Raw genomic sequence first — 16,357 nt, 5'->3', positions numbered from 1 at the left:
GACTTGGCTGTCTGAAATGACACAAGCATGTACAAAGGTGATAGCTTTGCTTGTTTCCTGTGCTGTTTTTCACCCTCCATGTGCTTTTGCAGGAATTCTTACCCATGCTAATCGCCACCAGATGTGGCATTGAGCAAAGAGCAATATACATAAATTTCGAGGTTCAGATGCGCTGTTGCGTTGTGGAAAGATGAATGTGATGTGTTTGTGACGGTGGCAACACTGATGTAGTTGCGCACATTTTGTCGAAGAAGCACGCCAACAACTTGGTGTTCCAAAAGAAGGAAGATACTCGAAAAATTTTTCAGCAGGCAGGTTGCTGACAAAAACTACAACCATACTGAAAAAGCTACAACCATACTGAATGTTTGCTTGATATAAATGACTTGAAATTTAGTTTTGTAACCACTAAATGAAGCCAACAAACACTGAATAATTATAGGGGTTAATTGGTGTTTACCTGAATATCTGTAATGAAGTGAAGGGAAATAATACTGAAAGTAAAAACAGACTTGGCCGCTGGGATAGCGAAACTTAGAACCTCTGCATGACACGATATGATTTTGGAACTACAACAGTATCTCTCTCCTTCCACTTCCTTGCATTGGTCATTTTTGCTTGTGTATGTAACCTAGCATTGAAAGCAGCTGCACACTGCTAAAGCATGCTGAAAAAAAAAAGTTATGGCAGTTTTAGGTGCCAAAACCACAATTTAATTCAGGCACGCCGTACTTTGATGATTAATTTTGACGACCTAGCATTCTTTAATGTGCACCTAAATGTAAGTACATAAGCGTTTTTCCATTTCGCCCCCATCAAAACGCGCTGCTAAGCATGAGGTTGCGGGATCAAATCCCAGCCACAGCAGCCACAACACTAAAGCCATTAAGTAACCACGGCGGGTTGCCATGGCATGCCATTGCAGTTAAGTAGCTGGTATTTTAAGCTTTCCATGGTAATGGTCGGAGCACAAATTTACCATGCTGATGAGTGGTATATTTGCAGTGTTTTCATGTCTTTTTTTCCCCCTACTCTAATTACATTTAATGAGCAAAGTATGTTTTTATCCATCCTTTTTCTAGTAACATTCCCACATGCCTTGTCCTTTGGTTCGCTTGATCTGAAAATTTTGCAGGAGTCTGCCGGCACATGTTATTGCACGACCTTGTAGTTTGATGTTCTGTTCGTTTGCCTCCAAATGCACAATGGCCAGCCTATCAAAAGCACAATTAATGCAAGTGAACTGAACAATTTTAGCACATTTATGTGCTTGTGACTTGGGAGAACTAACAGTTCTGTTGCCAATACGAATAGATATCGTCTGTAAGACAAAGTTGAGCTGTGTTTAAACATAGCCAGCAAGGAATTGTACAACTTAAAGGTCTTTGAAAGTATCTTAACCCATAAGGACCAAGAAGAGACTACCAGCCAGATTTTATTGATTTTCATACCCACTGGTCTTTTCACACAATAATTGTGTTGTGATATTTTTATGAATTGTGCATTATTTTAAATGCTACGATGTGTATTTTAAGTACACTGGCCCTATGGGGGAGAAAAACCCAATGCAGGTCGTCAAAGGTATGCTAAAGTTTGGAACTGTTTAAAACTTTGTACATTGGTGCTTAGCCTTTCGGTAGTAAAATTAGCATTTTAGTGGTACTTAGGTTTGTTTAGGAGGTGTTCTCACTATACATGTGTGTAAATCTGTGTTACATATGTCTTTGACGGCCAATGTGGAAGAGCTTTAGTGTTGCTTTTGCAGATGCACGCGATGCTACTATATTGATGCCGATGAAGACATATTCTACAACTGATGCAGGTGTCGGAAGAGTAAAGCATTCAGCATTTTGTTCAATGTTGGTAGCAACACTCAAGATAATAGTGGCATCTTGTGTGATGAGAGTCCATTTCTTGCATATAAGGCTGTTGTGAAATTTGCCATGTGACATTTTTAAGTCTGACCTGTCGGGAGACTATTCCCTGCTCTGATTCCAGAATGTGGGTAGCCCTTTTTTTATTCCATCTCGTCTCGTTTTCAAAGGAATATACATCATCTGTCTTTGTCTTCTCCCACTTTGCAATCTAATAAAATCTGCCATAAATAACCTCCATCTATTAAAAATTTCTTAAAATACCTAAATAGCTTTTTATTTACCCACACTTACTGTAACACTGTTAGCTCTTTGTTGAATATGTAGGCAAGAGGATTGTCATTTTTGTCGGTGGCAAGAAAAGAACCGCAACAGAAAAAAATGATAGCAAAAGAAAATATTTTTGAAATATGGGTGAAAAACCATGTGCGCTTTCAGAACAAGCACACTCTTAGCATATACATAAGCCTAGTGCACTTTATAAAGTAGACCTGCATTCATTTTCTTGCATCACCACAAAAATGCATTGTATAGCAGTGCGTAGCATTCAGCATTTATGGCATTCCTATCTCAAACTTGCTCACAAAGATCAGCTTGGAGAAGCAAATAGCACAATAAAAAATAAGTTGCATGCACTGCAGTACTTGCTATGTTCAGCACATCTACAAATTAGGTGATAAATTAATAAGACATTGTGACACTTGGGACAAACATGTCGTCATCTTGGCAAGGCCCTCGTTAGCAAAATGGCATAAGGGACACGGTGTGCTTCTTTTTTCGTTATTTGCAAATAGAAATGGTGCCGTACTCAGAAGCACACTGGACGCTGATGAGCTCATGCAGTGAAATGAGATTCCTGAAAGCCACTTCACTTAGCAGACTGATGTAACTAGCGCAAGAGTGGACACGGGACAATAGTAAGGCGAGAAGGACAAGCTCTTACTATTGTCCCGTGGCCACTATTGCGCTGGTTACAATAGCATGGAATACCAACTAACCTGCTCTCACACCTGGCTTAGCAGCCCTAAACAGCATTGCCAACTTTTTTTTTCCCAAGTGTTGTTAAACTGAGATGAAACAGAAGCTATATTTTCACTAAATCTTGTTGCACAGTTGCTAAAATTATGAAACTGTGGGGCTACACAGCTGTTCAGTAACACATGTACTGAAGCGTTTCACATTCATCTAGTGTCCATGGTAGGGAAGGATAAACTGTCAATTTGGCACCAGGGTGTACATGGCTTTTACTTTACTAATGTATCATATAGACTCGTGTAAGGGCCGCACCCCCAACTTGGCAGCCCAAAATTTAGAAGAAAAACGTTTCTATCGGAGAAGCAATCTCGCTCGCTGCCCAGAAGCAGCACATGCACAGTACATTTCCGTATTCCCTTATTGGATGGCGGGAGCTGCGCGTTGACCTCTGATGCAGTGGTAGGTTCGGAGATCAGGGATGTGCAGTGGTCACCGGCTGTGTTGACACCATTTTGATCAAAAGGTTCGGTCCCATGTAAGGGCTGCAACTCGTCAAAATTGTGAAAAACAAGGGCAACCCTTACACAAGCCTGTATGGTATGTACAAAATAACGGGTGATTGCAACAGAAAATGCGTTTGCCTTAAGGTTGTTAGATTACAAAAGAACACAGTTAACCCGATTTTAATAGCACGATGGGGCAGTTAGTCTGTCATGCCTGCAATTTGCATTATTTGTGTGTTTAACACAAATTTTGCAACACATTGTTCAGTTGAGTAGTCAAATGCCATGTTGTTGCCCCTTAGTCTATCTAGAGCGCAGTGCAATGACGGATGGTCCAAAATCTGAAAAAGGAAGGCACTGCAGTCACCTGTCTTATCTGATCATCAAATTTATTGCAATTAAGTTCAGTAGTTTAATTTACAGCTACCCTTATGAGCATCCACCACTCGAACACGATTCTTGAAACTACAAAACCAAATCTAATTTTTCTAAATAAAAAAAAAAACATTCTGTGAGCACAATGTGGGTGCCTGTTTCTCTCGACACTATTAACCGCAGTGATGGTGTCTGTAATTGCAGGCTACCACCGTTGCCTCATCATAGTAGCAGAACCAACTGGTGTGCAGAGCCAACTCGTCTTATTGCTAATTTTGGCTGCTTACCTGTAGATATTGAATGACGATCTGCCCAAACATGCTATTTTCAAGGCGCCTTTTTTTTTGTTGTTTAAGTTCGATGTATCTAAGTGGAACAACTCTCGCAGTCACGCTGCTGAAAAAAGTCACTAATCAATATAATTTATATGTGTAATGGTTTTTGCTGAGTAATGTACTGTTGGGTGTTGCATGTCATCAAAAAATATAAAGCCTCATCTCCATACACGGTCCATGATGCTGGCTGCACTTATGTGATGGGCATGTCACAAAAGTGCAGCCACCATCACATTGGATGGATTGCATGCATTGTCTGTCACCACAACATAGTAATCGATTATGTCTATAATTGGCTACTGAATTTTATTAGTAGCTGGTCACCAGTATGTATTAATTCATTAGCAGTTTCCTCTTAGTACCAGAAGTTACTTAAGGCGATGAATAGATCTAACTGAAACATTTCAGAGACAGAAGCATTTGAAATTTTTCAGGCCCACTGTTACAGTAGAGTATAAGCAGAGTATTGATTGGTTAATGAGAATGAAGCCCAGTGACTAGAAGGCTAACACCATCATCTACTTATTCATTTGATCTAAAGGGCATTTCTGTATCAGATTCAGAATTGTTCAAGACAATTGGCTATTTTGCCCACATGTACTTGAGAGAAGGTGCAACACTTTTGGCAGGAACTTATCATGACTTGAAGGGAAGTTTTTCCTCTTGTTGATTCTATTGCTTTCTAAAATAAAAAATTGCAAAAATACTTTTTTTGCTCAGCAGTATTTTACTGATGTGTAGGATGGAAAAGAAATCTGAAAAACTCTAAAAATATGGGAAACTGGTTGCGTCCAGACACTTGCAATCATCACCCTGTGACCGCTGAGGCGGATGAACGGAGAAGATAGTGTCAAGGGCTCAGTGTTGCAGATATGTTTAGGTATATGTATATGCCACACCTTGCTATATGACACGCAGTATATGCGTGTTATATTGCCATACCATTGTATCACTAAAGGTGCTCATGCCTTGTCTTACATTTTTGACAAAGTTATTCCTTTGAATTTTGAGAATGACGGCCCACTAGCAAATGTCATGAAACAAAACACTAACAGCGCATGCCTTTTATGTTAAATCTTACCTGAAAATGTCATTTTTGGCGTGGGGGCTGCTCTGCACTACCTCTGGGATCGGCTCACGCAAGAAGTTGTATTTCTACCAGAAAGCTCGCCTTCATGTGTAGCGTTCGCTGCCAGCATTCCCTGGCAAGCATTACGGTTACATAAGCTGCATTTGCCGAGAAGCATGTCAAGCAGTTGGGGATATTTGAATGCAATCTCATTCCACTCTTGAAGACAAAGCTTAAGCGTCCTCCAAAATTTTTGTTCAAATATAGAACTGGTGTTGTCTGCAAATTCTACCATAGTCATATAATTGTGTGACATATGCCCTTATTAGACAGTTTCTCTAAAGCTTTGTTATTCCATGTATTGGATGCAACTGAAGTGTTGGAAAAGCAGAATGTACAGTCATACAGCACGTTTCAGTGTCAACAAAATTTATTCAATTGATATTTACCAAAAAACTGCAAACTCAATGGGAACAGTTATGCACCAAAAAAAGTGGGTAGAAGTTCACCATGGAAAATGTATTTGCCGGGGACAAAACTTAGAATTCTTGAGTGGAAATAAAAACAAAGTATGAGGAAGCTAAAGAAAATAAAAACCAAAAGCTCTAAACTCTGCTCACGTTGTATTTTCCAGCATCTTGTATGCATAAAATTTCTACATAATTTCTTCGTTTAACACGTTTGTGTAAGTAATGTCCACATGACATAATTAGTCACCTTGTTATTATAGTTTTCCTTGTCTGAATGCATGAACTGCGTTTCACTTCCATCTGTTATGTTTGGTGTTCAGATTAATGACTCCACAGTAGTGTGTGCTTTGCAGCATTCTTGTTGTCAAGGTAACCACACCTTTCGGTATAGTAGTGTGGCTATATATTCAATTATGGGCTCAACTGCAATTAGCTTGAGTGAAGTTGAGCCCCCTTCCTTTCCTCCAGTCTAACCTAACTGTTGCTGCATTAGCAGCCTGAACATGCACAGCAGGGCAACTACTCGGGCACAGGTGGTCAGATCTTTTTTACGAAAGGCTTATGCGTAAGAGATTAAGCCATCAATGCATCCTGTTGAGAACCACCACCGACGCTTGGTTGAGAATGCATCTGTCCTCATGGTACATAATCGCATTACTGATAATTATGTAGATTAAAGGTATTGTTTTTCAGCCTTGTAAGGGGAATTTGGCATTCTACAATAAATGAATAGAAACTGTGTTGATACCTTCCTCGCATTTAACATTTTGTAAGTGCATTCAATTGTGGGCTAGTATAGTGTAGCAACGCCTTCTTCAATGCTAATGCTTGGTGCTTTTCGCGTTCGTGAGTGGCTGCATTCGACATTCTGCCTGAGGCAGAGCGTTGCTTGACCTCTCGCAAGGCATCTTTACTAAATTGTTGCCATGGTTGCCGTTCAGTCTGCTCAGGACTGACACGGGCATCGTTCACATCCATGATGGTATAGAGATGGGCAGCCGATCCCGGAATCGTGCGTACATTATCTGACCGGTTTGAGCAAAATCTTATTTCACAAGGTATTTATAGAACAAGGCATAATATTGGATGTTTAGGAGTATAATTTGTGTGATTAGAGGATATCGGTCGAAAGTACAACATTTCAGACAATGCACTGAATGACAAATCTCTTTTCTAAAGCTCTCATGGCATATGTCCTTCTCATCTCATCCTGTGTCTTGGAATGCTGTTATTGTAGGTTACCCACAGCACCATTCACAACGCGATGCTCATCAAATTTATTAACAGTGGTAAAAAAGCCGTATTGAGGCAGTACATGTGACGTTAGTGTCTTAAGTTGCTGCATGAAGTATTGGTTGACTATAAGCAATCTGTGCTTAACAATGTGCCTGTATATGCAATAAGACAAAATATCTAATTCAGCCTGAATTTCAGTATAGTGAAATGTCCAACAATGCACAAATGACTGAATAAACATCTGATTGTATATTCATGCCTGGACATCAAAACGGAATCTTACTACAGTATGCATAAATTTAATGTTGAGCCATCTACCAACATAGCACTTGCTTGCAGCTGCGCTAAGCTTGTGCTAAAACACAGATGGTGGTATTCTTGCTGTGCAGTTGACAGACGGCGCAAATTCGGCTCCAAGAAGTGTACTCGTGAGGAAGAGCTCCGAAAAAAGAGTCCCAGCCCGGCACCCAGTGCCGTTACTGCAGTTAGCCACAGCACTGCGGCAGACGTAGAGGCCGAGCCACCTCCTTCGATCAAAGAGGAAAGCCCTCCACCCAACCCTCCACCTGCAGCGAGTGCAGTGCCAACTACACCACCTAGCAGTAGTGAGCAGCCAGCTGGGACTAGTGAGACTCGTGGTAGTGACGACACTCAACCACAGCAGCACACCGTTGATGATGCAGCGTGTGTGAGGGCACCCAAGGCAGCTCCTGCCGAGCGCCCTCATGAAGAGGGTGTCCCTGGCACGGGCTCGCCGCCGGCCACGATGCGCAGCAGTGCAGGACCCGTAAAAAGCGAGCCCAGCGCGCGACCCTCTGACGGCCGTGCCTACCGTGACTCGCCCGGCCTCGCTGCGCATCTGGACACGCTGCAGCAGCAGCAGCACGCCCGGCTCATGCAGCAGCAACAGCAGCAACAGCAGCAGCCGCCACCACCGCAGCAGCAGCAACCGCCTGCAGGCCTGTACCCACCTCGTCCTGGGGTTCAGCAGCCTGGTGGTGCGCGGCCACTTGTCTACGGGCTGCAGTCCGGCTCGGGCGTACTGGGGCATGTAGACCCGCTCAGTAGCCCACTGGCCTACCAGCAGTTGCTGATGGCCAATGCTCCGGGCCCGTATGTGGACATGCTTTGGGGCCAGAAGATGGCTGGCCTACCACCACCCACCCAAACTGCCTGGACCATGGCACAGCTGCAGGAGGCACGTGTAAGCCAGGAGAGGCAGAACATGCTTGAAAGGTATGTGCATTATTTTTCTGACTGAATGCATTTCAAATTCACAAGTGATCTCATTAGGCTACCACTGGATATGTTTTTCCATTTGCTTGGCATAAATATTTTGTTTAGGCCCCAATATCTTTTATACACTTCATTTTTGCCAAAAAAAGAGAAAAAAAGTGAATCCATTATCAGCTTTCCCAATTTATGATTATTATGTAACTGAGTGTTTACGGTGCTTCAGTTCTGTTATAGTGTCTAGAGTTGATAAAATTCATACATGATTAGATAATGCTACTGTTAAATAGGACTTTTTCCCTATCACACCCTGTGGGCACAGGTAGCCCTCTAACTAGGGTTCCAAATGTCATTTTCGAGACCTTATGTGCCGCTCACAGACACACTGCACCATATAAAGCATAATAGCAGAGATAAGCTTTCGTTTCTTACGGTGTTTGTTTTTTCCCTACGTGGTGGTTTTTCAATTGGCTCTGAAGACATGCACATGGTCATCCGAGTTGAAAGTGAAAACGGCTGCCTCTGGAAGCATATGCAACTGATTTTATTGACACCTCGTGGAACAGCGAGTCAGAGGATGCTGCCTTTTCGCCCGACTTTGATTCTGAGAGTGATGACGATGGAAATCAACCCAGAACTTGCGGATGCTCCGCTGATAAAAATATGACAGCAAAACACAGCAGAAAACAAGTGTACTGCAAGGCTTATCAAGAAACTGCTTTGTTGCATGCCCAACTGTAGGGTTTCCAGTTCAATTATTGTAGCACAAGTAGTTTTCGAGGAAAAATTGATTTCTTTGCAGGTAGTGTCTATAGCGAAATCTTCTGGGCATTTCAGAATTTTTTTTTCTTTTTAGATAATCTTTTTCCCCAATCATGTGTATGGCAGATAATTTTGTTCCACAATCTTGTTTGGTAATTTATATTTCCTTATTACAGGAAACATTAATAAATATTGTGTACCTGAAAAGTAGAATTATTCTTCTTTGCTTTCATGTATTGCATAAAATTTTAAGGGCAATAGTTACTTAAGAAAAAGAAAAAGTGTAATCTACTAAAAAAACAGCATTTTCCCTGCAGTAAAGAGTTAAAAGAACTTGACCAGCTGGCAGTAGCTGTAAACTTAGTGCTTGGGAATAAGCAGTTTATGCATTCTCCTAGCAATCGCTGGCAGCATCCCCCCCCCCCTCCTTTTTTTTTTAATGCTGTTATAAAGCAAATGCTGTTATAAAGCTTTTAATGCTGTTATAAAGCTAACTGGTACAGTTGCTGTATCTTGCTTGTAACTCATGGATGACTTACAGATGGGAAAAGTATACCTCAGTTTCTGGGTCTTGATAAAACCCTGCAGTAGGATTCATCATTTAATGCCAGTAATTACATTGGAGTGGCTTGGCAGATCATCAATGAAACTTTTTTTTTCTTGTAGTTCAAACAGAACTGAATGTCCACACACCTGTACAATGAGATTTTCAAATTAATGGGACAGAAAAAAAAAAACGATTTATTTCAGACATTTTCAATCCTAAAGTCTCATACAGCGTTTTTTTTTTCTTTTTTACTTTATCTATTAGATAAAATAGCTCATAAACTGAAACATGATGGGGTGGGGGAACTTGAGTGAAATTGTAAAAAACTGTGATAAACTGCAGTGTAGCGATGCACATAAGATATTCAGTGCAACAGTGTTGTCTTTTTGAAGCATTCAGTGCTACGGAATTCTGCAGCATTTTTAATGTTCTTGATATTGTATAGGCAAATGTAGGACTTGTGATATTCGTACTTAGGAGCGGCCTTACGGTTTTTGGGGGAACGTTTGGACCCTCAGTTTCACCACAATCTGTCTCCTCCTCTGGCAACAAAATGAGTAGTAGCCACTCGGCTATTGGCGCCAAGATCAAATTCAGAGGCACAACTTAGTCTCTGGCTATGATCACACTTGGCCTCGCATCAAGCAGAAGGGGACAAAATTTGACAAAATCTGCCCGCCTAGGCGGCGAAACGGACAGAAACCAGGCGGCAAGCCCAAGCAGTCTCCGACAGATTTTTGTGCCACAGCTAAGCAAAAAGCGGTTCTGCTTCACCGGAAGCTTCAGTAGCATATAAACATCCGGTTGTAAAATTTAACATTTTCCCTTGTTCATTGTCGAATTTTAAGATAAACAACTAGCTAAAAGTATCAAAACTGTCTTCTTTCTCATCCGTGGCAAACGAAAGTTAGACTACACGCGTAGTTACGCGAAATCATAGCTTTTGAAACTGATGGGTCAATGAATGAATTATACCACTTAAAATGGTGCGATGAACAGCGCCACCACGCGGACAGATGCACACAGACTAGATGGATGTGAGCGAGAGCGGCAGGGGTTTCTGCTGCCACGGCAAAATAAATGTGAACTTCTTGGACATGCATGGAAATTCTTTTCCAGCCGCTTTGACCTTTCTGCCTGCTTGCCAGTTCCCAAGTGTGAACAGTTTAGTTTAGGTCAGGTTAGGTAGGTCATTGAGACAAGCTTCACGTTTGCTCCAATTCCTTCAATCACGCATGGCTTTGTGTGAAGAATGTAGTAGGGATACTCGACTGAGTGGCTGCCATAGAATGTGTTTACGCTCCAAGCTGCCATTTTGGTATGATGTAAGGCCATTCACGCTGTATTTGGCCCAAACTCTGCCACATAGCAGCCCTGACTTCCGAGCAGCAGTGGACGTATGTTCACCGTGCTTGGGAGTCCTGTTTGCGTCTTCAGCAACTGTTTAAAGCTGAACGCTGGGTCTTGCGAGATAAAAAAATGTTGAAACCAAATATTGGTTTATGGACCATGTTTGGCTTTATTCTTTCCCTACCCAAAAAGCAGTGAGCCGAGCAAAATTTCGAGATTTCAGTTGACTAAAATGAATTTCAGGTGTTTGTTGATCATGTTCTGTAGGTCACCAAAACAAAGAACCATTATGCCACATCCAAAAGTTCCTATTTTTTAAAACATATTAGAGTGGAGGTATTTCTCAGCCTTCAATTAGTAAAAGAAAATGTAATTTCACCTGGAAACTTGCTTATGGGTTAATAATTTACAAATAATCTTAGTAGGTTGTTACTTTCAGGGTGTCTACCAACCGGGAATTCTCAGGGAATTTGAATAGTCTGGAAATACTCAGGGAAAACTCGGGGAATGTGTGCTTTTATCAGAGAAAATTAGCTGTAACGTTATTGAAAAGGATTGAAAGTCTTGTTAGTGCTGGCTCCAGTAACAAAGGAATCGCGACGAATCGTCATTGACGCCGTGTCATCGGCACAATGTGTATTGACAGAGTAGTTAACGACAGATTTTCCAGACGCCCGGTTTTTCGGACATGCCCGATAATTCACACGGCTTTGCGGCACCGCCACGTACTCCATATAGTCAATGTATATCGCCCTGACCATAGGTCTGAAATGGCATTAATCAAAGCCATCACCGCCGCCATTTAGATTATCTCACCGCCTGGAACCGGCACTCTCGCACGCAGATCCACTGGCAGCCGTAGCCACCACCGCGGCAACGTAGGCCTAGCTGCTTCTACGTTCGATACTAAGCTTCTTGCCATGCGGTGCCATGTTTTTCATTGAAAGAATTCACAGCTGTCAGCAATGGCACCGACTCCGCCTTTGTAATCCTCGCGATTGGATTTGAAGCTCACAGAGCACATTGCATTGCGTAATGCTAGTCTCCGAAAGTTAGCTTCGCCTCAGTTCAGCAGTGTTATGTGAAGCATAACAATTGTGGGAAGGGGCAATTGTCACGGGACACAATGTGCATTCCTTAATTATACACGCGTGCACCCAGTCTCCTGTCACAGTACGAGCACCGATATGCCTAATAACTGTGCTGGCAGGCCTTAAGAGCTTTTTCGGATGTGCCTGTGGCAATTTTTGCCCTTAAGGGCAGTTAAAGACAAGCATTCATTTTTTTCGGACGCAGATTTTTCAGATGTTTTTGCGGCAACATAGTGTTGCCTGACGCTGAGATGCAGGTGTTCCTCATCCAAACTAAAATGAAGTCTTTAAAGCAGTGAAACCAAACACTGAGATGTTGTGTACGGGCTGAGTGTATGTCAGGACAGTTTAGGTTGACTTCCCAGCTGCTGAGAATCTTAGTTGTGACGAAGTTCAGGCCTCATACCAATGAGCTTGCTATCAGTTGATAGAAGTAGCTCATATTAAAAAATATTTACTTATGTATGCATCTCCTTTTCATTTGTATTTGAATATGTTCAACTCAAATTGAAAAGGATTTTACGATTATTTTCGCTGTGCATTTTACTAACATCTTCCTTCTGTTTTCTTTTTGAATAAAATAGATATTACTCCTTACTATTCAAACTGGATTAAGTCATTTTTTTGTTTCAACATGCTTACTAGAGTGACAGCGTCAGGCAACATGGTGTCAGTCTGTCTTGACATAAAAGAAAGTTCTGGCTCATTCAGGGAATTTTGCAAAGGTGCTCCGGGAAAACCAGGAAAACTCGAGTAATTTGGAAATGTCAACTTGGTAGACACGCTGTACTTGTTCAACCCAGTTTTTGTGCCAATATGCAATCTGCCATTTTGGGCTATTTTAGTAGTTTCCTTATATAATTGCGGCAGTCATCCTTGTTATACACTTCAGTGCAACTGTTGTCGGCGTTTGACTAACAATACCTTGTGGTATTGAATCGAAGAATCCAGCAGTTTTGAGTTAGTGTTGGTTACAGAAAGGACTAAATTTGGTTCTAGGGAGCGGAGAGAAGAGGAGGAGAAACGGGAGCGTGAGAAGTCTGAAATGCTGGAGCGTGAAAAGGCAGAGAAAGAAAGGCAGGAGCGTCATAAAAAGGAGGAGCAGGAGCGAGTTCAACGCGAAGCTGTGCAACAGCATTTTGAGGAGTCTCTACGTTTGGCTAGTCAAAAGGTGAGTGCTGAATCGTTTCACCTGTGCACATAGACCCCAGGTAGTGTTGCAGTAATAGCCCCTGTGTGGACCTGCACAACCAACTCTCTGCCCCCCCTTCCCTTTTTCCATCCATCACCACCCAGAAAAGAAAGAAAAAAATGTGTTGACTAATCTGCGTAGTACCCTTTAAAGTTGGCTCCTGTGCTGTTAAGCACTGTTAACTGAGATACATAATAAGCAAAATAAACCAAGCATTTCAATATCATTTGTTTTGTTTTGGTGACTCAGTGTCGCTGTTTTATGCCTTCCAGACATATGGCAGAATGATGTCTGTGGCTCAAAATCCACATCAAAATCATCTAGATACTCCCAAGACAGGTTGCATCGTACGTGGCATTACATGTCTTCTCTATTGTCCCGCTCGCATATACATTTGACTTCCAGTGCAGTGGTGTAGCTCAAGACACGAGATTTTTTGTGGTAGCAATAAACCATGAAAAGCCTGTCGCACTCATGATCTGAAGTGCTGGCATACTTTTTTTTTGTCCATTTCTTTATGGCCAACAGAGGGCAGGCTGGAGCCCTATCGCCAGTTTACCCTACTCAAAGGCTGCAGTGAACACATCTAGCAGCTCTGTAATTACACAACCTGACAAGCAACGGGAAAAACAAGAGTTGGAGCACCATGAAAAGTAATTTTTTATTTAGTATTATTTTTTCCTAGCCCCAGTGGTTTCTTTTTCAAAACTATGAAGTGGTCACTTGGCAGATTTGAATATGTAGTGTTTTCTATAGGTATCCTGTAGACTCTCGCTTGCGACAAGTCACAGACCAGGAACGTTGGTTGTCTATAGTCCAGCATCAACAAAGGTTGGAACAGCAGGGGCAGGCTTCTACACATCACCGGATCTCTCATAATGAAGTACGAATTATTTTCTGACCTAATCTTGAAAATGTTGCTAGCCAATTTGTCTTGCTTTTTTCCACAAGCAGGTGAAGCCAAAGCTGGAGATCCCTGCCCGATCATCACCAAAGACAAATCAAATGCTTCCTGGTTCTAGCCTGTCACAGAAGGTGGGCAGTTCAGCTGTTCCATCAACTTCATCAGTCACAGTGGCCACCTCGAAGGGGGAGCCTAGCTTCAACCTCTACGGTTACCAGCCATTTCCGCAGATGTACATAACTCAAGCTCAGCTCAAAGCCAGAGAGGAATCCAAGTCGCATCATAGGCATGTATTGATAAATGCTTGTAAAGAAGTATTTAATTTGAAACAAAAATCTAAATAATGGTGCATGATTGCTATTAGTCACATGCATTCTCTTCCTCCTTTTACAGTCAACCCATTGTGAATCGCCAGCCCCATGTTTCTTCGCCTTCTCACTTGCCACGAATAGAAAAAGACCTTCGCTTTGACCGTTCAACAACACCGGGTGGCCAGAGAGGGAGTCCAAAGCTTCCAGTTAAAGATCGTGTCAGCCCAGCAATGTCCTCGCCAGGAACTTTCCGACCATATGAGTACAACTCTGCAGGCCCAGCACCAGCACATCAAGGCTCCCTCTCAAGGTGCTCTACAAGCTTTCCTCAAGAGGAAGCACAGAACCTTGTCAAGTGCTCGCGCTCCCGTCAAGACTCTCCACTTAGCACACCATCCCCTGGTACAGGCAGCTACAGCAGCAGCAGTAGCAACAGCAGCCAATCTGCCAAGGTCTCGCAGCCCTATCCATACAACTTGATTCAGCAAGGCCTAGTACCTAACCCTATATACACACCAGCTACCCCAACTACACAAGGTTCCAAGCTGCTCCCACCAGGTGTCTTGCAGTCTTCCCCAACAGGCCAATCTTCTCCACAAAGTTCGGCGCAGTACCTGCGTTCAGTGCCGGGCATCACCACAGGCACTCCAGTCTGTCGGCCTGGTCAGCATCAGGAGCCCAAGCTTTCTTATGGCTCCATGCATGGACGTCCCCTTCCTCAGTCACGGTCACCATCCATGCATCTGCCACCAACCAGTTCCACGCCTCCTCGGTTAACACCACCATTGCCACAGCCCCTGAACCTTCAGCAAGGTGCCCTGTCCCCAGGAAAACGCAAAGCTGCACGTGAGCCTGAGCCAGCCAAATTGCCACGGCTTGAGGAGAGCCCGTCACCTGTTCAGTGTTCAGTGCCTGCACCGGTGGCTACTCCACCAGCAGGGGCCATGGCTCCAGAAGCCGCTGCTTCTCTAGTTACATTGGCTGCTACAACAGCTGGGCAGTTAACAGCAGCAGCTCCTGTCATTTCCCCCCAGCAAGATACCTTTCGGCCTTTTTCTGCTGTGACACCACAACAGCAGCAAGTGCCATCGCTTCAGCAGCAGCAGCAGCAGCCACCACCACCACCATCCTCTTCTCAGCAGCCACCAACGTCACAGCCTTCCTCGCTGCAGCAATCCACAACCAGTCAAGACAGCTATCAGGCATTCTATAAGAAAGGCAGACCGAAGGCCAGGCCTCCAAATGCTCCGTCTCCTGCCTCTGGTGAGGACAGCAAGCCTGGAAGCATAGGTGGCGGCTCATCCATTGTGCACGAGTCTGATTCTGACACACGAGTTACTCCAAGTCCAGCACCAAGTACTTGCACGACAATCAGTAACAGCAGCAGTAATCACACGAAGCTGAAAAAGGCTTGGTTACAACGGCATTCTGAAATAGAAGATAAGAAACCCCATGATGGAGAGGTACCATTGGATGCCAACAGTGCATGTGCCTCACCAGCAAAGCAAGAACCAGCAGCGATCAAGACAACCATTAATGGTCACGACACTGAGGCAGGTGGCTCCATAAGAGATGACTGCAGTTCCAGCTCTGCGTCGGAGGCTGAAAAACCAGCAGTGAGCCGTAAGACGAGGATCACTAGAAAGCGAGGAGTTCCAAACAGGGACAAGTCCGGTAGCAAAAGGCAGAGGGGAAACAGTGAAAGCAACAGTGATGCAGCTCCTGAAGAAACATCCCCAAAGAAGGAAGAAAAACAAGAAATGATATCCCGAAGACGAGGCCGGAGGCCCAAGGGCATGAAGCATGATACTGCTGATGAATTGGCCTCAGTGCCTCGGAAAAAGCAAGGTAATGGGATTTTTCATTTCTCATGAATCCTGTTCTCAGCTTGCAACATTATTCAGCAATGGTCAATCTGCTAATCATAATTTTGCGTAGGTTTGGTCAAATATGTTTTTTTTTTGTAGGTACTGTATTTACTGGAATCTAGGCCGGCCCTAATCTAAGCAGACTTCCGACAGTCCGAATCCAGGGGGGGAAGAAAAAGAAGGAAAAAAAGGGGGGGGGGGGACTTACCTCGAATGTAGGCCGAACAAAAAAAAAAAAGCGAAGACAGCGTTTAAAAAATGA

General features: G+C 43.2%; 2 protein-coding genes across 8 annotated transcripts in view; one reads left to right on the top strand and one right to left on the bottom strand.

The window, feature by feature from the left end:
- Kdm3 (Lysine demethylase 3) overlaps nucleotides 1-16,357 on the top strand; it is a 284,403-nt gene that overhangs the window by 228,653 nt on the left and 39,393 nt on the right. For 4 of the 7 annotated variants that reach the window (XM_075676457.1, XM_075676460.1, XM_075676462.1 and 1 more), the window contains 7 exons: nucleotides 7,227-8,073; nucleotides 12,820-12,991; nucleotides 13,285-13,359; nucleotides 13,541-13,665; nucleotides 13,769-13,895; nucleotides 13,964-14,202; nucleotides 14,310-16,075. In XM_075676457.1, coding sequence (XP_075532572.1) covers nucleotides 7,227-8,073; nucleotides 12,820-12,991; nucleotides 13,285-13,359; nucleotides 13,541-13,665; nucleotides 13,769-13,895; nucleotides 13,964-14,202; nucleotides 14,310-16,075 — 3,351 coding nt within the window. The remainder of the gene's footprint in view (nucleotides 1-7,226; nucleotides 8,074-12,819; nucleotides 12,992-13,284; nucleotides 13,360-13,540; nucleotides 13,666-13,768; nucleotides 13,896-13,963; nucleotides 14,203-14,309; nucleotides 16,076-16,357) is intronic. The other 3 variants (XM_075676458.1, XM_075676459.1, XM_075676461.1) reach the window with 3 other exon arrangements.
- LOC142565893 (uncharacterized) overlaps nucleotides 1-16,357 on the bottom strand; it is a 171,399-nt gene that overhangs the window by 149,493 nt on the left and 5,549 nt on the right. The window lies entirely within an intron of this gene.

Source organism: Dermacentor variabilis, unplaced genomic scaffold (genome assembly GCF_050947875.1).
Source record: "Dermacentor variabilis isolate Ectoservices unplaced genomic scaffold, ASM5094787v1 scaffold_12, whole genome shotgun sequence".
NCBI lineage: Eukaryota > Metazoa > Arthropoda > Arachnida > Ixodida > Ixodidae > Dermacentor > Dermacentor variabilis.
This window is presented reverse-complemented; position numbering and strand designations above follow the sequence as displayed.